Source organism: Lepus europaeus, chromosome 15 (genome assembly GCF_033115175.1).
Source record: "Lepus europaeus isolate LE1 chromosome 15, mLepTim1.pri, whole genome shotgun sequence".
Taxonomy (NCBI): Eukaryota; Metazoa; Chordata; class Mammalia; order Lagomorpha; family Leporidae; genus Lepus; species Lepus europaeus.
Window position 1 is genome coordinate 89,577,068 of NC_084841.1, and position 22,361 is coordinate 89,599,428.

General features: G+C 42.8%; 1 protein-coding gene and 1 non-coding gene across 2 annotated transcripts; both read left to right on the plus strand.

The window, feature by feature from the left end:
• Positions 1-13: 13 nt before the first annotated feature.
• On the plus strand, positions 14-20,591 carry TMEM167A (transmembrane protein 167A). Its single transcript, XM_062212458.1, has 4 exons — positions 14-91; positions 11,261-11,370; positions 14,332-14,366; positions 18,782-20,591. Exons 1-4 carry the CDS (start codon positions 89-91, stop codon positions 18,850-18,852), a joined length of 219 nt encoding a protein of 72 aa, XP_062068442.1. The 5' UTR covers positions 14-88; the 3' UTR covers positions 18,853-20,591.
• LOC133774746 (small nucleolar RNA U109) lies at positions 12,033-12,167 on the plus strand. The gene has a single exon (XR_009868142.1). It is a non-coding gene; the product is annotated as a small nucleolar RNA U109 (small nucleolar RNA).
• Positions 20,592-22,361: the final 1,770 nt, after the last annotated feature.

Sequence of the window (22,361 nt, forward strand, 5' to 3'; positions counted from 1 at the left end):
GGACAGCGGGAAGGGCGGGCGGAGCGCGCGCACCTCTTCCGCCCTGGGCCCGGAAGGGTGATGTGGCTGAGGCACCGCCGACCTCACTATGGTAAGAACTGGGGCTGCCGGGCGCCCCTGCGAGCCGGGCCGGGGGCTGCGGTCCCCAGCGGGGGCCGGAGGGAGCCGTGTCGGTGTCTCGGGGAGGTACACAGGCCCCCGCCCGCCCGTGCAGTGTGGGCCGAGCGTCCGAGCAGTCGCCCGGGGTCCCGTGGAGGCCAGTGTCCGGCTTGGGCTGCGCCGGGGTGGCTGGACCTGGCGGTTACAGAGGTCATCTGGGGTCGTGGGCCCTCCTAGCGCCCGGGCTGCCCAGCTTTCCGCTTGGGGTCTTCGTGTTTGCGGTTCCTTGTCTCTCCCTGCGGGCTTGACCCAGGCGCCGTTGCTTGATTTTTGTTTTTTTTTTAACACCTCAAGTGCACACCAGCAGTTTCACCTGTTGAATCCGTTGCTTGCAGGCGCCTGCCGTGCTTGTCTGCAGGATGCGCCCGCGCACACGCAGGTTTCCGTGGTGGGCGTTCTGTGCACAGGCCCCCAGGGAGCTCCTTGCACGCATCCTAGCGGCGTCCGGCCGGGGAGGCCTCTCCCACGCCCCCCACCACGAGGTTCTGTGCGTGCGTTGTTGTGTGGGCCTGCCAGTTCCCCTGACGCTTTGGGCCCCCGCAGAAAAGCTTGGACCGGGGAGTCCCCGAGGTTGGCAGAAAGCAATGCTGGCATTGGCAGGAGCAGGATGAGAAGGGAAGCCCGCGAAGCCGGGGACGGAGACCATAATCCGGAGTGAGAGTGCAGCCTCCGAACCGTCCAGGTGAACCGCGGCAGCCCACGTGCCCAGTGTTGAGCGCGGAAGCCTCTTGGTGGGGAAGCCCTGCATGCTGGTTCCCACACTCTGGAAAGCCACCGTGGCCCCAGAAAAGCTAGGATCTCCGTGGGGAAAATTCACTGCCCTTGTGTTGCTGCAACAATCCCGTCCAGCACCCAACCCTTGCACGTTGAGCCAGAGACTCACCGGTCACCGCTTGTTTGATGCCAGCTGCTTGGGTTGTAGCTGGAGCGTAAGTCACGGGGGTGCCACCTGCTAGAGGGGCCCTTCATGACACAGTCCTTCTCTGGTGAGCACAAGCCCCATGTCAGCTGCTTTCCCCACCTACCAAGGTTCGTTAGAGTCCTTACTGAAGTGCCCTTAACCTGCTGAGAAAATTCACTCCGATTTCAATTTTAATGTAGAAGGAAGACTGTCATTTCTAATTCTTTCTAGGGGGTGAAATTGAATTATTTGTCACATGATCCAGGTCAAGGATATCTTCGTCCTGAATCCCAGTGTCACGTGGACTGGCTAGCAGCAGCGCTGTGTTGAAGAATTGGAATTGAATTGGAACTGGGGCTGTCTTGCCTTGCTTTTCTAAAATTCATAATAATAATAGCTTTCATTTATTAGCGCTTGCTGTGTTCCAGGTTCAGCTCATCCAGAGACATCTGGTTATAAATATTATATTGCTTGACGCTCACAGCAACTCCTGAGTAGTTTTCCTCAGGAGAAGGGCATGAGGAACGAGGCCACGGCCTTGTCTGGGGTCACAAGCTAGTGGGTTGTGAAGCCTCGGTCCAGGTGGGTTTTAATGTTCAGGCGGCTGAGGTCTCCATGCTTTGTCGATGGAAACAGCATGAGAACAGAGGAAGTTGTGGAGATCTGATGCCCTCCCACCTAAATACCGTTGTCACTACATATCCATGGGACATTGCTTCCTGCCCTCCCTTTCCCACGATGCCACAGTCCACGGAGGTGCAGCCCCTTAGAGAGAATGAGTGTTTGCCCGTAGCTTGCCCACATCCTCAGGTACAGTCTAAATCCTCGCTAGACTACTTCCAGTAGCTAATACAAGTGCATGCTGTGTGAACAGTCCTTACGCTGTGATCCTCAGGGGGTAGTGACAGGGGCAAAGTGTACGTGTCTCGTACAGACGGCATTGTTTTCCCGAACGTCTTCATCTGCAGTTGAGCATGTAGCTACGTAGGGCAGGGCTCCTTGTGTTACTTTGCGTGAATAGTGTCGCTCTGAGAGGATACGCGAGTGACTGGTAGTGACACAGAGCCGTTTGGGCTAAGAGAGCTACCTTTTGCTGTATATTCTCTTAAGCTTCGGAATTTAATGACTTCCCAGAGATGATATATTAAGCGCTCTAGGATAGATGTTTGTACAGTGTTTAATTAAAAAGTTGCATGATTTGGCACATTGCACATATGAAAAAGCAAATGCAGAGGGCTCCCTATGTTGCCCAGTATTAGCGCGTACAGCAAAGCTGAAGGGGAACAGCTCCCTCGGTCACTAAATCCTGTGCCCCTCTCCTGTGCTGTGATGCCATTCATGACGCAGGACATTCAAGAGGAAGAGGAAGGTTTGTACGGGGCAGGGAACAAAGTAATGTCTGTCTGCCGCCACAGCTCCTCTGACAGTGAAACGGATCGCAGACGAGAGGCAAGCGTTCTTCGTGCCACACGCAGAGTTCTCACTCAGGAACTGCACTTGGACGGCACGGGGCGGGAGTCAGGGTGGGCGCTGATCCTCTCCAGCCGAGTGCCAGTTTGCAAGTAAAACCGCCCAGGGAGCTTGGAGAAACTGTAGATGCCCAAATCAGTTAAGTCCAGACTTCTGGGGGTTGATGAGCTCCACAGGATTCGAATTAGCAGGGGGAGTTCACTCCATGTGTTACCCTCTGTGTTCTCATCTTGTCTTTGCCTGATTTTACATGGTCACAGTACCTGACCACAGCAAGATTTTTCTTTTCAGAAAACTTTCTCTGGCCATGGGTGAAGTACATATTTTTAATTGCAGTATTTATCATAGTGTTACATTTGCTTACTTTTAACATTTAAGACACTTCCGTTGCCTTATTTTTAGATCTGAAATATCCCTAAATTAGCTCCAAAGCCAAGCAACACAAACATGGTAGATTAATTGTAGGTTCCATGACCATGAGATAGAAATAACGACCAATAGCCACCGGTGTTGCTAGAGGGGAAGCGAGTATTGGTGATTCTGCTCTCGGCTGTGGCTTTAACGGGACCAGGGACATCAAATGAAAGTCACCTGTCAGAGTGAAGTGTTGTTTATCCAAGAACAAACTGATCTACTTGGACAGTGATGGTGGCCACGGGTGCTGGAGTAGCAGGTGGCCCCAGAGGCGTGTCACATGTACATTGGTGTATGTGTCCGTGTTTTCTATTACAAGAGCTAATAGTGGTATATATATATGACTTGGTAGGTAGAAACTAGTTGGAAGATGCTGCCCTGACCTAGATTTGGAAATGATAACATGCTGCCCCACTTTGCACTGAACTTGTTATCACAGTTGGGTCAGCAGTATCATTGCGGAATCCCTTCTCCTAGAGGGGAATAAATTGCCTTTGTTTCCATCTAGAAGGAGTAGCAGTTAATACAAGTGATGGTGTTGCCATCTGCAGAGGTCTGAAAATTTCCATTCTTGTTCTCAAGTACTTCAGCTACGTGGAGAGACTATTTTGTCAGTAAAAATGCGTTTCCAGCACAGGAGATTCAACATTTGCAGCTCCAAGGCAACGTGTGATGCGGAAAAAAAAAAAAAAAAAAAAAAAGCCTTATTCAGAAAGGTCGTTAAATAATTTTGATAATCGTAAAAATAGATAAGCTAGAAGGAACCGAAAGGACCGAAAGCTAGGGACAGTACTGGATGTTTAGTCAGCGTCCTTACTGCAGAGTAGGTGGTTAGAAGCCAGTCATGGAGCAGTGTCTAGGCTTAGGATGTTTAGTCTGTTAATGTGCGCACTTCCTCTGCTTTTCTCATTGTTTGCTTTTGTACCTTCATGTCCCCTCCCCCACCTGCATAATGTTTTGGGTGCTTTCTTTTTAAGTTTCTTTTCTTTTTTTTTAAGTTTCTTTTCTTGCTGATCCAAAGCCAGGAGCCAGGTCTTCTCCTGGTCTCCCATGCGAGTGCAGGGCCCCAGCACTTGGGCCATCCTCCACTGCACTCCCAGGCCATAGCAGAGAGCTGGCCTGGAAGAGGGGCAACCGGGACAGAATCCGACGCCCCAACCAGGACTAGAACCCAGTGTGCCGGTGCCGCAAGGCGGAGGATTAGCCTGTTGAACCATGGCGCCGGCCTCTTTTTAAGCTTCTAATTTGACTTTGCGTTGATCTGCCTCTACCTATGCATTGATAAGTTACTGCGTCTCCTGTGGTGGTGGCAGAATGAAAGCCCAGCAGATTGACTTCAGGCTGATGATGCACAGTAACTGACTCATCAAGTTTGTTTCTTTCTGCTTTAACTCAGTGTAACAAGGCTACTTCATCTCAAGCACATCAAACTCTGGTTAGATATGAGTGATATGATGTGTCTGCAGTGCATAGGGATCACCAAGGGTCTTTGGGAAACATAAGTTTGAGAACCTCCAAGCCATGTTGTTTGGAAATGAACTCTGAGTACAGGTCAAAGGTCAGGGCCTGATCCTTGCATTTCACAAACCCAGGGTCACCTTTTTTTTATTTCTTAATTTTTTACTGTATTTATTTATTTGTTTTGAAGTCAGAGTTAGAGAAAGGGAGAGGCAGAGATCTTCCATCTGCTGGTTCACTCCCCGGAGAGGCACAACAGCCCATACTGAGCCAGGCCGGAGTCAGGAGCTAGGAGCCTCTTCCAGGTCTCCCTTGTGAGCCATCTTCCACTGCTTCGCCCAGGCCATTAGCAGGGAGCCAGGTTGGAAATGGAGCAGCTGGTAGACCAGACAGCACCTTTATGGGAGGCTGATGTTGCAGGCAGTGGCTTTGACTGCTGTGCTACAGCGCCAGCCCTTCAGGGTCACCATTCTGATTGCATTTGAGTTGTGTTCAAGGGGGTGCCACAGGCAGCCCTATGTTGAGGGGATGTTACTGAACACCTCTTTATAAAAAGAAAATATTGATGCCATGATAAACAGAACGCAACACCCTCCCTTTCACAAACCTGTGAATGTGTTACCTTACTGGGCAAAAGGAATTTTGCATATGAGACTGAAGTTAAGAATTTGGTTGTGGGGAGATTTTCCTGGATTGAGGGTGGTTGAGAGTTGGGAAATCCTAGCCACAGAAAGTCGAGAGGAGGGTCCTCTGTAACCTCTGCAGGCTGGACTAGCTTCAGGAGGAGCTGTCAGACCCATTGGAGGCCTCTGACTTCACATTTGTGTTGTGTTGAGTGTCTCAGTTGGTGTAATTTGTTAGAACACAATAGAAAACATATTCAAGAGGAGAGCTTCATTTGCAACAAAAGCTGTTTTCAATTCATTGAAAATAGAAATTGGTAGACTCTGAATAGAATGTGAACTAATTTGCAAGTATCAAAATTTAAACATGAGTTAGTTTTTTTTTTTTTTTTTTTTTTTTTAAGATTTATGTATTTGAGAGGCAGAGCTTCCATCCACTGGTTCACTCCCCACATGGCTGCAGTGACTGGAGCTGGACTGATCAGCATCCAGGAGCTTCTTGTGGGTCTCCCACGTGGGTGCAGGGGCCCAAGTGCCATCTTCTGCTGCTTTCCCAGGCCATAAGCAAGACAGCTGGATCAGAAGATGAGCAGCCAGGACATGAGCTGGCACCCATATGGGATGCCAGCGCCTCAGGTGAAGGCTTAGCCTGCTATACCATAACACCGCCCGCCCCATCTTCCCCACCCCCCTTGCCATTGTAGTCCTCGCCTTCCTCTTAGCCTCCCCTCCAGAATACCTGCATAGGTGCAGAAGAAGACTAGTTTAACAGTTGCACGTTATTGCTGATCATGAAAATTTGTGGACAGACTGCTTATCACTGAGGGTTAGTAAAGTGATATCCTCTTTGACAGATCCAAAGTCGAGCAGAGATAAAGTAAACATGACCAAGACCACACACAGTAGAGACCCAGAACACAAAACTTTTTTCAAAACTGCTGTGGAGCCCATTGCCCTTAGCCACAGGCCTTTCCTAGACAGCTGGAGTTGAGTGGGTCTCTGGGTACTGGCAGGGAGTTGTTGATTCTGAGTTTCTTCCTTCAAGGAAAACTGTAGGAAAATGTATGTAGTAGAAGTCCATTTTTTAGAAAAACCCCTCTGTGGATACAATGTTTATGCACAGGAAAAGAGCCAGTGTCTTTTTTTATTTATCCAGTTGTTAACAGTGCTCACCATATGGCTACTCTTGGGAATGGAAAGAAAGCCAAATGAGAGGTTTCTGTGTTTTTACTTTGAGTAGGTCTAGATTATTAGTTTACACCAAACACATGATCTATTGCCGGCCTTTTAAAGTTGATGTTTCTATTTTATAATCACTATTTTAAAATATTATAGAAGTTCTCAGCTTTACTTTTGCTTTTATGGCACTGTTATTCACAACTTTGATTTTTAACGTTCAGGCTTAGTCGACAGTAAAATCATTTTACAGTTTTGCCCTTATGAGGAAAATATGCTGTTTTCAGGAACAAAAGCATTGCAAAGTATAAGGTGTACTTCTTCATTTAACATAGATTACATAATTTATTGTCTTATTTTTTAAACCACATTCGTGCAAGCAAAATACCAGCTATTAATAGAACAACTTTAGTTAAGAAAAACATCTGTTAAAATGAATCTGAAGCTTTAATATTCTTGGTTATAAAATTCTGTCCCTTGAATATTGTTTAAGTACAATTGGCAAGCAAAACATGGTAAAGATCTGCCCGCCCTGGAAAATTCGTTTTTCATTTTCAAAGTTTGCTTATTTTGCTCACCAGCCAGAGAAATAAATAGGTATTCCTTCGGGGAGACGCGTGCCAAGATCAGTGTGAGTTTGCAGAGGGAGATGAAGGGGTCCACACAACAGCTGCCTTCGTTACTTAGCGCTCTAAGGTCTAGCTGTGGGACTACTACAAACCTGATGTTACCCATCTATTTATTTACTAGGAAAGCCTAAATTTGAGTGCCAGTGTGAGAGAAGAATCTAATTAAAATATGTAAAATGCTGCTGCTTAACTTGGCTTTTCAAAATAACATTCACAGCTAAATACCAATCTATGGTGGTGTGTGGAGGCTTCTGTGGAGTATTTGGCAAGATGCTGTGTTCAGCGGTCTCATCTACAGTCGTTGTTGAAAAATATCCATGTTAACCTGGAATCTCAGCGTGTTCGTTACTCGCTCAGCATTTTCCAGTAATCACCATGTGCTGTCTCGCTTGGTAGTGGAAGTTGTTAAGAACCTCAGTGGTGCGGTTTGGCGGGTGCGACTCCAGGAAGGCGCACCCGTAACATGCAGACATACGAAGATGCTGACCCTGTCAGCGTGGAGAGGGCCTCCGAGAGGAGAACACCCAAGCCTGCAAGAGTGTGTCAGTTCCCCAGACAGGCAAGAAACAGCACCTTGAAAAGATCCGCAATTTAAAATACTGATCTTGGTAAATCAATTTACTTACCACTTTCTTAAAATCATCTGTGACTTCATTATATGCTCAGCTTCCTCTGTTCACTTTAATAACATTTTCATATTGAAAATCCCGATTTGCTTTAATCCTGAGACCAACGCTTTGTATCTGAGAACAGCAGGAGCTAAGCGTCAGGAGGACCACTATAGGTGACAGGCTGATGTCTGTAACCCTGAAATGCTGTCCTGACCAGGGTCTGGAGTGCATCAAAGACCTCACCAGCTAAAGGTGATCCATTTAAATTCTTAAAACAAAGTTGTGTGCATCATTTAGTTCCTACCTGTAAATGGTTTCACATACACAAATGTACATCCTTCATAATAGGCTGTTTCCAAATGCCTGTGTATCTTTTATTGTGAAAAAATTCATACAAATGTAGAAAGAATGCTAACAAGGAAGCCTTTATCTACTCAGCATTTCATCGTGAGCCCTGCTCTTCTCTGCCACACAGGCTGGCTTATTTAGAAGCCAATCTCCAACGTCATGTCATTGACACACACGTACATAGTACAAACCCAGGAGTTTAGATACTCCCTTAGGGAGAAGATAAATGTACTTGCAATTGCTTTCCCAGCTACTTTAACACAAATCTTTTTGCATAGACTGAATATGCTGATTATTGCCTGAACATGATGAGGGGGAGGGCCTGTGGTTCCCATTGTATTTTGTCCCTCTCCTTTGCCCATCTAAATTGTCCCCTTTCAGGAAACCCTGAAACCCTGCTGCTGCTTTCTCCTTGACACCTTCCGAAAATAGCGTTCTTTGTCCACAAGGCTTACGTCATCACTTGGCTACTACTTACTGCTATTTAATTTGAAAACATGCATGGTGTTCTTAGTTGCTTGTAACTGCTGTCTTCCTCGGGAGTCTCATCTATATAGGTAATAACATCTGCCTCACATGTATGAGAATAACAAAGTAAGCGCTGAGTGAGTAGCAATAATTGTCCTGCTTTGCTAGAGATTCCTAAAAGGAAGGTGTCAACTCATGGATCTCTTAAAACAACTTTTCATTTGAAAGGCAGAGTTGGGGGTTGGGGAATGAGATGGGGAGGCGGTCAGAGAGATTTTCTATCCACTGATCCACTGGCACGCTCCCCGAAAGTGTACAACAGGCCAGGGCTGAGCCAGGCCATGAGAGAGCCATCCAGGTCTCCCATGTGGACTATCATCTGATGCCCTCAGGTGCAAACAGGAAGCTAGATAGAGGAGAGAGGAGCTGGGATTCCATCCCAGGCACTCTGATAGGGAATGCCGTATCCCAAGTGGTAGCTTGAGCCACTGCACCACAGAGCTTGCCCCACCATGTGCGTTTTTGAATCTAATGTCTAGCTTCAGTCTCCAGACAGAGTACACACGAAATACAAGTTTAGTCATGTTGGCTGGGAGGAAATGTGTTTCATGAGCTTGTTGTCCAGTGCTGTTCATTAATATATTCATACGCATGTCAACATTCAACCATTGAAAGAAATGCATTAAGACCCTGTTTTTTCTACCCACAGTTGATCACTAGTAAATTTATTGGTTTATTTCAAGATATGTCTAGCACTTGTTTTCACAGGTACAAAATTAAAACCCATTTTAGTCAAAAGCAAGCTGTATTGAACTTTACCTTTCCTATAGACATAAAGGAATTAATTACAAAAAAAATAAGTATTGAAATGGTAAGTACAAGTCATTTTTTATTTGTCTTTTTCACACCATGAAAGGTAACACTTAGCAAATTTGTGTTCAGACAAGTTGAGAATTAGGTAAAAGACTTAAAAGGTAACACTTAGCAAATTTGTGTTCAGACAAGTTGAGAATTAGGTAAAAGACTTACGTAGACATACTCGCTGCATCTTCTTGCCTTTGCATAAAGGTTTACATCCCAAAGATGCAGTGGTTGTGAAATATTGCATCCTCTTTCATACCAGATAGCACTAAATGTAAACATATGTTGTCATCAAGAATATTGGTAAATAGCAGGTATATATAATTATTTTTTTGGTAAAAGGTTTAAAAGGATACTGTAGGGGCCCGAGTTGTGGCACAGTGGATAAAGCTGCCACCTGTGATGCCAGCATCCCATGTGGGTGCTGATTTCATGTCCTGTCCGCTCCACTTCAGATGCAGCTCCCTGCTAATGGCCTGAGAAAAGCTGCAGAGGATGGCCCACGTGCTTGGGCCCCTGCTGCCCACGTGGGAGATCCAGAAGTTATTGACTTGAGCCTGGCTCAGTCCCGGCCATTGGAGGAGTGAACCAGTGGGTGGAAGATCTCTGTCTCTCTGTAACTTTTTCAGATAAGTCTTCTAAAGAGGGTATATTGTGACAATTTCTGACAGGACTAATTCTTAAGATTACTCTGGCTTTTCTTACTCTTTCTATGTGAACTTCAAAATCAGCTATTTCAAAAATAACTTGTTGGTATTCACTTCACTTCAGATTCATATGTTAGCTTAACAGTGTTGCCTTCCAATGTAAGAACCTGGCATATGAGTCTGTTCTGCTTTTACATTCTTGCGTATGTTTTAAGCATTTCCGTTTTTCCTCTGATGCCAATGCTGTACGCTTCATGTTAAGCTTTCTGCTAGGTCATTGAGCTTCTGTCGTGGATAGAGTCTTTATTTCCTTTGTCTTTCGACTGGATGGTAACACATGAAGGCTGTTGGTCCAAATATTTTAACCCATTAAGTTCCGAGTTTTCAATTCTGTGGATATTTCATCTTAAGTCCCTGTGAGTGTCCTACATCTAGGATGATGAGACGGAACGGGTTTGATTATGTGCACACTCACCTTAATTCCATTAAGGTCTTTTTCACTGTATTCTTTGGGACTTACCAGGTTACCATTGTTCTGCAAGTAGCAGTTTTGCAATTTGTGATCTTTATATTGGTCCTGATATGGGGGGGGGATGTTTCTAAGTTTACTAATCAGTATATTACTGGCTTTTGTATGAGGTCAATGTGTTATATCAACCAGCGTGTGAAGGAGATGTTATTAAATGTATAATATTGCACTTTGTTAAAATGGTTTCATTACTTACTGTGTGGGTCGGCACAGGTACTAGAGATGCAGTCTGATAACACAGTGCTCACCCTTCCGTGATTAGGTTAGTAGGTTCGGCCAGGGTTTCCTGTGGGGCCTGGAAAGGAAGTTCTGCATGGAAGTGGAGAAAGCACAGATGGACTCAAGGACACTCCTGGAGAGGGGGACACTTGAGCTAAGTTCCTAATAAAGTCAGCCTCTGTTTTAACTTAAAGATTTAACTATTAAATGATGAATAATGTTGACTCAACAGTAAAATAGCAGGTACTTGAGTTTCATCCAGATCTAAGGGACTGCTGTTGGTCAGTACATGGGTTTAGAGCATTTTTATCCTGGAAGGTTCCGAGTTGAAAGAAACTGGTGACCATTGATGCCTTCTCCCGCCCCCCACCCAGCTTCACAGCTATAGAGCAGCAAGGCCAGGCGCTCAGTGAGGTCACTCGCCTGGCTACTGGCAGGGCAGGGGAGACTTCAGGGTGGACTCCTGGGACCTCCGTGCTGGTTATGTGTCGACTCAGCTTTGGTCAGTATGCCCGATTCATGGCATTTTCATGTCCTTATATTTAGATCTTACTGTTGTTGCTCCCCCTGCATTACTTAGCCCAACGACTGGATGGGAAAGTGTGTTTCAAGTGACCTGGTTTTACATGTTGTCAGGCATTGTCATTGTCGTTGCCTTTTTGAAAAAATAAAAATATTCTTAGTATAGAATTGTCTGGCATTTTTTTAATCTATGCAGTTTTTCATATATTTTTTTTCTCTTTTTAGTCTGCCATTTTCAATTTTCAGAGTCTGTTGACTGTAATCTTGCTGCTTATATGTACCTGTGCTTATATCCGATCCTTGGCACCCAGCGTGCTGGACAGAAATAAAACTGGGTATGTTACTAATGATGTCTAATCACACATTAGTTCTTATAGACACTGAATATTAGTTATCGTGACAGTCATTAGATAAATTAATTTCTAAGTATAATTTAATGTGGTAATAACACTTTACATTGCTTGCTCCCTCCATTTTTAAAAATACAAAAGTTTTATATATCGTTATCTTACTACAGTAAGGTCAATTTCTGAAGTGACCTGAAGTGTGAGTGTATGGTAGAGGTCCTTTAACCTACTTGAAGTGTGTCCGCCCAGCAGGTAGGACATGGCCTCCACTTTCTTTGCAGGCACTATCTGTACTCTGAACTCCTATTGCATTTACTCTTAAGTACGTCAAATTTCTTTGTCTAATTGTTGAAGCTATATCATCTTCACTGACTGCTTAGTTGGGCGTGAAGTCATTCCACCCAAGCAGTCCGCCTCATTTCTCCATCCTTTCCCCAGCAAACCTTACGGTTAACTTGTAATGAAGGCATACAGCAGAAGCCAGTCAATACTTAACTGGCTTTGAATAGTTTCTTGGGATGCTAATATAACGTTTGTCTCATAAGATACTTGTGTTTCTGTCATTAGAGAATAATTACATAGTAGTAGAGGACTTGGGTCTGTACTTTTCTGATGCTGTTGCGGAAGCTTTCTTTCCAAAGCAGGTAGGGCCGCATGCGGAGATGTCTGCTCCTCATTCCTTTGGGAGCAGGAATGCGTCCACAACATGCCACATTAACACAGGAGTTCTCAGGGCCGCCAGCCTTACAGTAGAGGTTGAGTGGTAGTATATTCCTCCTACATAAGAGACCAGTAAAGAGGCAAGGCTATTGTGCATTTTGTAGTATATACTAATACAGTCAACTGATTGAAACCTTTTCTGAGTCTGTGTTTCTACTTTCAAAAATGTTGGAGTCTTTTTATTTATACATAAATATTTCCTGTAGGAGAAATTTCTATAAGCCCAAGTATACCACACGTAGATGGAGATGTGTAGGCAGGTTAGATAAAACAAGTTCTTGAGGACTTGAATATTTAAAATAACCTCAATTTTTGCTGCCTCAGATAATAAAGCAGGAAGATTGCTGCTTTGTCTTTTTCTTAGTTTTCGACCCCACAGCATTTTTAACAGAAACACTTACTGTTACATTGCCATAGAAACTAAGCGTCATAATTGTATTGGTTTTTGTCAACTGAGCACATCTTTTATTTAATAGGTAGCATTTGGGATATTACAGAAATATGTGTAGGGAGGAAAACAGGTGGTGAAAACAGCTTCTTGAGTTGCCAGGTTAGGCTTTTATTATTATTATTATTATTCACTAATAAAGCTTTCAGTATGCTGATTTGGGTCATAACAGTTTTTAAGTGGTACATTGTTTCCAGAGTGTTAGACCTAAAGAAACCTTGACTTTGTGATCCCAGCAGTTTCAGGCTGTTCTCTGTGCAGCCCTAAGCTACCTAGCCAGCACCTTCAGACGGCCTGATCCACCTGCCTGAATTCACTCCCTCAACCAGAGCAGCTGTGTGTTAGAATCAGTGGTTTCTTAGAATCAGGAACCATGGCTTTGCAGATGCCTAACCTGCTGCCTTCCAGTTTTTGATGAGGAAATATAAGCCAGATTTAAGACAGGTGGAGTTGCTATCGCATGTGCTTTAGCGCCTGTGCCTTACTGAACACAGCGCCTGGTGATGCCTCCAGGAACTTCCTCTGTAGTCCTGGATCCTCATGAGCGATTCAGTGATGGCGAGTGCTGTTAGGAAAGGGATAAGAGCTTTCCCACAGATGGCAACAAGTGGGACTGAACTTAAGGGTAGTCTACCCTTGTGTTAGTTTATATTTCTATAGTAAACTTGATTTACCTGTCAGATTTCCATCCTTTGTATTTCTGCCCATTTCTTTGAATCTGTGCTGAGGTTTTATTGTTTTTTTTTTTGTTTTTTTCTTGATTTTTTTTCTTGGAGGTCAGGAAGTTATTAGGCTTTAGAACAGCAACATACATAGAACTTAATGATCCAGTATTTTCTGAAGTCATCAGTACACAAGATGCCATGATTTATTAGCCAGCCGTTTCTCTGAACACAAAAAGTACAATGTAAATTTCCCTGGAATTGCCATTTTTTAATTTTATATTGTAATTTTGCTGACCCAATTCTAGCTTACACAACAAACATTAGTTTATCCTTGTAACCATGTATAACACCACTTATAATTCTATTGTCAAATCGACAAAACAATGTCAGCAGTTTTTTTCTAAATATCTCTGTTCATTGAAAAGTAAGTCAGTTTTTTAAAGCTATTAATTTTATACATGCCAAATGATACATCCATATAGTATATAACTCATTTCTAACACAGTCATTCATAGAATTTAATTGTACATCTTTATTGTCCTTCATCTTATTTCCAGATAATATTGTTTTAAATGCCGTATTCAGTAAACTAATAGTAGCCTCTGAATTGGGAAATGTTCTCCTTAAACGTATTTTTATATTCTCACTAATGACACAGATAAATAAACACTATCATTTGACTTCATAATTAAAGATTATTCACGTACAGAGCTGCATTTCTTACCAATTAAAAATTGTAGTGCGTGTTTTGATTCTGACAATTCACTTAAAGCCTATGTTCATGTATTATTTTCTTAAATAATTGAATCCTGAATACATTAAGCCCTTGTGCAAATTTTTGTTCCTCACCCATTATTTTACTCCAGGTTAGACCCCGGACACTAATATATTCCATTTTATAGCATTTTTCATCACGTGGTAGTGGATACGCTGTTGCCCTTTCATGCACAAGTAAATGTTTACTAAACATCAAATTGGCAGATTTCGGTTTTGAGCAAAGTGTTAAAAGTTAAATTTGCAAATGTATGATTAATTTTCTGTATAATACATAAGGAGACATGATTAGCTTTTTCCAATAACCCATAGCCACTTTTTTTTCTCTCTTATTCTGTGCAGACTGTTGGGTATATTTTGGAAGTGCGCCCGAATTGGTAAGTACCTATACTCTCCCTCTATTCACACAAATCTAAGGTCCGTTTTCAAAATTCAGGCTTGTCAATTTTATTTATTTTTGCTAAACTTTATAGAGTCCCAGTAAGCCCTGTCCTTTGTGTTAAAACTAAATTTGGTGAATACTTTATAATATTTCTGTAGCATGGAAGTAGAAAATACAAGAAAAATCTAACTCAGGTTTTAAGTACTATAGACACTATACATGCTTGGTTCAGATTTTTTTTTTTTTTTAATAACTATTTTAGAGATGGAGAGAGTAGGACTCCCATTGATGGCTTGTTTCCCAAATGCTGCAGTGGTCACAGGGCCAGTGCCAGGAACCAGGGTGGTGTTTTAGATCTCCCAAGTGGTGTCAGGAATCCCACTGCTTGAGCCATCACCTCTTCCTGCCAAGGCTCTTCAGTAGCAGGAAGCCAGAGTCAGGAGCCTGAGCTGGGACACAAAACCAGGCCCTTTGATAAGGGACACAGGCATCCCAACTGATATCTGAACCACTAGGTCAAAGGCCTGTCCAAAGCGGGACACATACAGTTTCATGCACGCCATGTTCATATTATAGGGTGAGCTGTTCTGTGTGTTGTTTACCATTTTGATAACTACAGGTTGATTTCCTGTCTGATGAAGGGCTTAAGATTAGCAGTATCTTAATTGTGTGTATAAACACAAATAATTACTCATCCCAGTCACCTGTGGTGGTGCTTATATAGCATTAAGCACTGTCCCCAGCACATAGTAGACTCTGAAATGATTGGTAACTGGGGGAACTTAAATGTATTATATAGCTGTAATTCACCAGTACTCTTGAAAAATAGATTGTATCATTTTTAACATAACTAATTACACAAAAAACAAACCTACATCATTTGTACTTAATACCAGTTGGACTGAAAATGTTTCTTCTCTCTGAAATTATTTGCATGATGAAAAGAATTTTGATTTTAGTATTCTTCTTCTAACATTGAATTTATACATAACTAATTTTTTCTTTTTGAAAGCTATCAGACTTTTACTGAAAAAAATTTTCTCACTTTGACATTTAATCTTAACTGGCCATCTGACAGTGGCCTGAATTTCTCTCATTAATCCCTTTAAACGATCGGAAATTTAAGCATTGTTGTTCATTTACTATGTTTCTTTTAGAATGGTATGTTTTACTCTAATTTTCAGCTTGTTGAGAATGTGGAAAATTTAGAAGATGGTTCATAATAGAAAACAACTAGAGACTGAAAAATACAAAGTTCTTGTAATTCTCTGAAATTTTTCTGAAAATATTCTAGGGATAGATGTAAGATATCTACAAGTAGCCATATCATAAACTGTCTTTAAATCCTAAAAGCGTCTTATAAGGTTCATATGCTGTTCACCATTTGGAGAGCAAGTTTTCTTCCCTTGAGATTTTAATAGACAAGACCCATCAACGGGTATTTGTCGGCATAATACTAAAATGTTGTTTCTAAACCTGGGATGGTGAAATCATAGAATTACTTGACCTTTTGCGTTTCTTGCTGTAAAAATGATAGCAGCAGCACAGAGGGCCTCACAGGAAAGTCTCTGTGAAGATTCCCACTCTCATCTGGTGACCGGTGACACAGACGTTGTCTTCTAGGGAATTCGGTGCTTTGCCGGGCTGCAGTGTTCTTTGTTGGTCTTGATTCTCTTAATGGTGTTGGCACGTGAATCTTAACTTGTGAGGACTCTCCTTAACTTTACCATCACCCAGCATGTTAGGGTGCACAGGACAGCCCCTCCTAAGTCGGTTATCCAGCCCACATTGGAATAGTGCTGCAGTGGAGACGGCCTAGCCTGGACGTGCAGGACTTGTGGGACAGGCTTATCTGGCAGTCATGTACAACAGCTGCAAACCCTGAAAGAACAGCACACATCGAAGCACTTACAGAGAACCAAGAGGAGAAAGATACAGGGATGACATAGCTCCCTCGTAGCTAATGCTGATAGCTGATGGTGAGTGTGAACCCATGCAAGCCAGAAGTCTTGCTTCAGAGGCAGCTCGGCCTGGGAACGAAATGCAGGAATATTGCAGGGAGCAGGAGCAGCAGAATCTGGCCCGTACCTGCTGAGAGAACCCAAGGAAGAGCCACATCTGGAGTTGGGCTGAGTTTTCTTCTCAGCTTGGTCATAAATTGCAGAGTCATGCAAAAATATGAATGCATGTAAAGTCCATTTATGTAATAAATTAGAGAAGTATATTATAGCTCCATTCGGTAGGCAGCCCAGGTTGACCCTTTGACTCCTGTAGTTGAAGATGCATGGTTGGTAGCTTTCTTAATGATTTCCTGTCCTATGCTCTATTTTTATGTCCCATTATAAATAATGCTTTTTTCTATTTTTCTTGCTCATTTACTCTTCCCATTTTCCCCTCTTGGCTGTGTGAATGTCACATGTTGGGTGATTCAGTTAAAATGATCACTCCAGCTTTGTGGAAGCGCTGGCTTTTTTATTTTGGCAAAGTGGCTTTGAAAATGTCGACGCTGCTTTCTCAAGCGTGTGCTCCTGTTATCTTGACATAGAGTACATCCACAGAAAGAGGGTACAGTTTTAATGGGAAGAGACCCAGCAAATCGTCTTATCATGTTACACACCACATGACAGCAGCTGTTTCACATTCGCTTCTACAGACCTGAGACCAGACAAGAAGTAACATTCCTGCCCAAGTTCAACCAGAGATGGCTAGCTCTACCACATGGCAATCTCTTTTAAGAAAATTAAAAACAGGAAAATGAAACCCATATGTAAATTACAGTATTCTAAGCCTGAGAATGAAGAACAACTGCTTCAAAAATTAATTTTCAGCAGATGGACAACTTAGAACAATATTAATTCTTCTTATAGCTGTTCAATAAAACTGTTAGACAAAGAAAATAGCCCTAATAAGAATAATAGACTGCCTAAATCTACCGGAAATTTATGTTTGAATGACTTGTTTTACTTGATGTCTTTTTTATTTTTGAACCCCAAGAGAATTAGCAATGTTAACTTGTGAGCCATGGTAGTTTTGCGTTTTAAAAGATTTTTTTTTCCAGTTGAGTTAGTGGTATTGTAATACTACTTTCTTTCACTCTGTAGATTTTCTTCCAGCTAGAAGGTGGTTCATTAAATGTTGATGGGTAGAAAAAGCAACACCAAATATTTGTTTTATGTGCCAGTGTACTTCAGAAGTTCATGGAAAAGTAGAATCAAAAGATAGGTTCTTTGGATACAATAAAATTTTGAAATCGGCACATACTTTGTTTATAAACACATTTTCTGTGAACTGCCTAAAATCTCTCTCGTGTATGTGTGTATAAATGTGGATGTTTTCTATGAATGTTGTCATCAAGCATAGTTAATAATATAAACGAGCCTACTGATAGTATGGCATCAGGAGCTCAGTGAGGAGGCTCTGAAGAGGAATCTAACCTTGGGAATCTTCACTAATAAGAAGGGTGAAGCTTGACATTTTCCAGTTAGTTCACTGAACCTGGTAAGTGATATATGGAACCTAGTTAGTTGGAAAAGCTACTTTTAAAACATTGTGGAGCAGCACAGCCGAGAGGAGTGTGAAGAGCTCTCCCTGCCAGAGGATGTCCAGTGCGCACCCAAGACAGGAACATCTGCCCCGTTGCTCTGTTCTCTCTCTGCCCTCGAGGCACCGTATAGGCTCCTGCTGCATTCACTATCAGTTCACGCAGGGAGCAGCAGGAGGAGCTGGACTTAGCTCAGTTTCAGGCTTACTTCATGCAAAAGTCTCCTCAAGCACATGTGATAATGGACTCACACACAAGTAGATATGTTTAAATTCTGCATTTCTAACCAGAAGTAATCATACTAAAATAGGCTTGATGCAAATTTTATCCCAAAAATAATGTGTCAAGCATTGATTGTATGTGTTCTTTTTAAAATACAGTTCTGTGACTGTGCTCTGATAATCTCCATCTCTGGCTGTTTGCCCACCCCTCTCCTTCCAATATCATTAATTAGACCCTTGAGGGAAAAGTTGTGCTTCAAAATTGTATGTTGGATTTGTTTTAATAGGTAGACATTTCATTTTTATAGGACTAGAATAGATAATTCTTTGGCCTGGATGGACTTGCTTGAGATGGTTTCTCTTGAATCTTTGTCATACATTCTGCACTGTTTTATTGTCTGGGGTTACGTGGTGACACGGAGGAGACACTGTCAGTTGCCTAAATATGTGAAAAGGAAGGGGTCTTGGAGATACGTGTATACTGTAGTGCATTATGGATCTCATTCCTTGTTTATTCCACCTCCACCCCCACAACGTTGTGGGCCTCCTCAGCTAGAATGTTCTGGGTTCTTGGAGCTGCTCTTCCCTGTAGTCACCCACAGTAACCCCTCAGTCCATCAAGCCGAGTGTCCCCTTGTGTTTCCACAGGTGAGCGGAAGAGTCCTTATGTGGCTGTGTGCTGTGTGGTGATGGCCTTCAGCATCCTCTTCGTACAGTAGCCTGGGGAAAGGCCACGATGTAACTGCCATCTGATTTCGTTGTGAACAAGGACTTACCTGCAGAGAAAATGATGGAAAGAATGGCTAACTTTTTATCTCCGAACACTGAATGAGATAAATTTCCAGATGCTGTTCTCTATTTTTGTTATTGGACCAATGCTCTATATAAATAATTAAGATGTAGCCACTTCATACTCAGAGTTTAATGGTATGTCACAATCAACCTCAGTACTGTCATTACAATATTACATTCTGAAAATGTCATTCTGTGTGTCCAGTTCCAGTTTTGAATGAGGTATCTCTAAGGCACGTCATAGGAAACAAAATTGGTAAATTATTCCAGTTGTTCTCACTGTGATTTGGACACGATAAATCTTTATAGAAAGATCTTTTTTGGATTGGCTTTTTTATTGAGAAAAGTGACTCAGTATGTGTTGATAAGAATTGAATTCATATTTATAATGCTTGTTTCTCCTCTGGCCACACCATTTTGGTCATTAACCAGTGTACCTCTACCAGTAGCAAACTCTGTAGCTTATTACAGGTGTTTAAAATATTTAAAACAAGCCTATGCAAGTCTTCAGGAAGATAAATGAGTCGTGACGTTAATGTTCACGTGTGACATAAGAGCGTTAAGACTAGCCACCTAGCAGAGTAGCTTTTGAAACCTCTGGTCAAGTGTAGATAAATGTCTTACCGTCCTTGACCAGCTGGCTGTCGTGTTCTGAAAAGGGCAACATTTCCAGAATAAAAAGAGCACATTTGAAGAATTGTAGAATGAAAATATACATGCAGTTTTCTTTCTTTTTAATGTCATTTCTTTAAAACTGAAATAATCAGTTGCCCCAAAATGAACTGTATTTGTTTTTTAATATAGCACTTTAAACCTAGTCTGTCAGCTTGAACTGGAATCTCTTGTATGACTTTGTAGGTTATAAACAGTTTACAAACTACTTTCCAGTGTGCTACAACATGCATGTCCTTTAATTTTAATAGTGAAGGAACACCTCCGGCAATTTTTTGTCTAGGCAAACATGAATTACACGTTTTACTGTAAGGCAATTATTACAAACTTAGGGTTTTTGGTGTGTCTAGGCAAACATGAATTACACGTTTTACTATAAGGCAGTTATTACAAACTTAGGGTTTTTGGTGAGAGGCAGACAGAGCTCCGATCTGCTGGTTCATTCCTCCGGTGCATGCAACAGCCTGGGCAGGGCTGGCGCCAGGAGTCAGGAACACAGTCCAGGGCTCCCACTTGGGTGACAGGAACCCAGTTACGTCAGCCACCACCACCGCCTCGCAGGTCTGCATTGGCTGGACACGAGCCAGGCCCAGGAATCCAGTCCAGGTTGTGATGCAGCACACAGAGGTGTTCATCACAGTGCCTGCAGTGGTGAATGTTTCTTAAGGCTCGACTCAAATTCACCTAAAATTTCAGTGCCGACAGAAGATTAAAGCTTGAATTATCCAGTGTTAAGTAGATACAGCTCTTAACTTCTCTGTTAAGGTTTGAAAGCAAACTTTTTAAATAAAATTATATACAAAAAACTTACAAATTACTATTTCCAAAGTAGCTGTTTCTGCAGAAACAGCATGGAACCGAAAGCCGCCTAATTAAAAGCCCTTTTGGATTACTTGGCATGGTTTTAGCAAATATCTAAGTAAAGCATATTTTTTGTTGCCTGGTTTGTGTTTTGTTTTGGAGCAGTTTTGACAAAATAAAAAAAGCTGTTGTAGGTTGTTTTTGGCATGTCTCTGGTACAAGTTACATGTTCTTGCTTTAGAGCGGGAATCAGGTTAAGATTGTTGTCCGTGCCCTGAACTGTCGCAGACTGTACCTTAAGTCATGGATTTTTAGGGTATCCCCAAAATAGGGCTCCACTGGCAGCACAGCCATGCAAAGTAAGTCACCTTTCTGGGTCAGGTTTTTGGGTGACCATCTGTTGTCCAGCTCTGCCACCAACTGGACTTCCCAAAAGCTATGTCAACTAACTTTTTATATGCTAACACAAGTTTAATATGAGAAAAGGAAGAATATTCTAGGTAGGCAGTTCTAATTCTTGAATTTGGCATTTTGGAGTAGGTTAGTGTAAAATCTGCTGTGTATGGATGCTGTGGGAGACAGCTTATTTTTACTGTGCTGACCTTTAAAACAACCTCTGGGAAGTGGAAGAAGGGATCCTAGGAAGAAAAGCAACTAGCATTTTCTTTCTTGTGTTTTTGTTCAGAGTTACACTGAATCCTGTTCTCCACCTTATAGGACAGGCAGTACGGATGGTTTAAAGCCCACAGAATTTTCAGGTATTCCTGTTATGTTCCTGGTGGGGTGGTGGGATGCAAAAGAGTGTTCTGGATCCCCTGATGCAGAGGTGAGCAGGCTGCCCAGATCTGCCGCAGCCCTAGATATCATGGCAGAAGCAGAAGTCCCCAGCCTGCCAAGTTCCTGCGTTCTCCCTGGCCCCCTTTCTCTGACTTCAGTATCCTGATTCCATCTCTACTAAAATCTGTTCTGTGCCAGTTTTGTTCTGCATGACCTCAGAGGTGTCAGTGATGGGCTGTCAAAAGGCAGCTTAGTCTATGAACTTCCTTCTGTGGCTGAGGAAATCTGGGGTGGACTAGTGCCTTGTCCACGCCTTGCCCCACTGGGCTGGGCACTGACCTGAGAGCTTTCCATGTTCAGATTCCAGATAGCTGTTTCATGGTGCAGCTGGTGGTGATGTGTGGTCTGTGACTGGCTGGGCCCTTCATTTCGCCGAGAAGATGATTAGTCTAGTTTGAGGACAGAATAGACTGAATGAATCAACTTTCCCAGTCTTCAAAATAAAAATTGGAACAGATGTCAGTTTAAAAACTTAAGACTTGTAAAATATTCCTTTGGCCATTCTTTGAAGAACCACTGAAGAGGCCATAGTCTTTCATTGAAGATGGAAAGGTGCCGTTTACCCCCTGTAGTAACATGGCGCACACAGGGAGGTGAATTACAGATGCAAGGTATGATACAGAAACACTACATTGAGGTAGACTCGGGATACTAGAAGAAAACAAAGTGGGGTAGCAGTTCAGCATGTGACCTTCCAAACGGCGCGCAAGCTGACCGTGTGCGCTGGGCGGGAGCACAGTGGTGTGTGGAAGACCTGAGGTACCTGGCTTCTTGTGGCACTTAGGGAGTATTAAGACATAAGCTTAGGAAGGTGGGCAGAGGGTCTTGTGTTTTCTCATTCCTGTCCATTACCTACCTCGGAGTTGAAGTTGAATGTGTTTTCCCTCCTGCCTAACACAAGACTGTCAAAAGCAGCCATGGTGCAGAGAGGGACAAGTGGTTCCGTATCTACACTTCCTGGGTGTACAGAAAAAGCTTCCTGTAGCAAGGGCTGGAGCTTTTAGCAAAGCCTTCAAGACGACGTAAGGAGCTGCAAACAATGAGATTTTGATATACAGTAACAATAGGTATCCAAAATATATAGCATTTGAATACTACACAGTCTTGTTACATATTCGTAATCAGC

Coding starts and splice junctions, on each gene's coding strand:
- TMEM167A (XM_062212458.1), top strand. Junction 11,371..14,331: donor CTGGACAGAAATAAAACTGG/GTATGTTACTAA, acceptor TATTCTGTGCAG/ACTGTTGGGTATATTTTGGA. Junction 14,367..18,781: donor TTGGAAGTGCGCCCGAATTG/GTAAGTACCTAT, acceptor GTGTTTCCACAG/GTGAGCGGAAGAGTCCTTAT.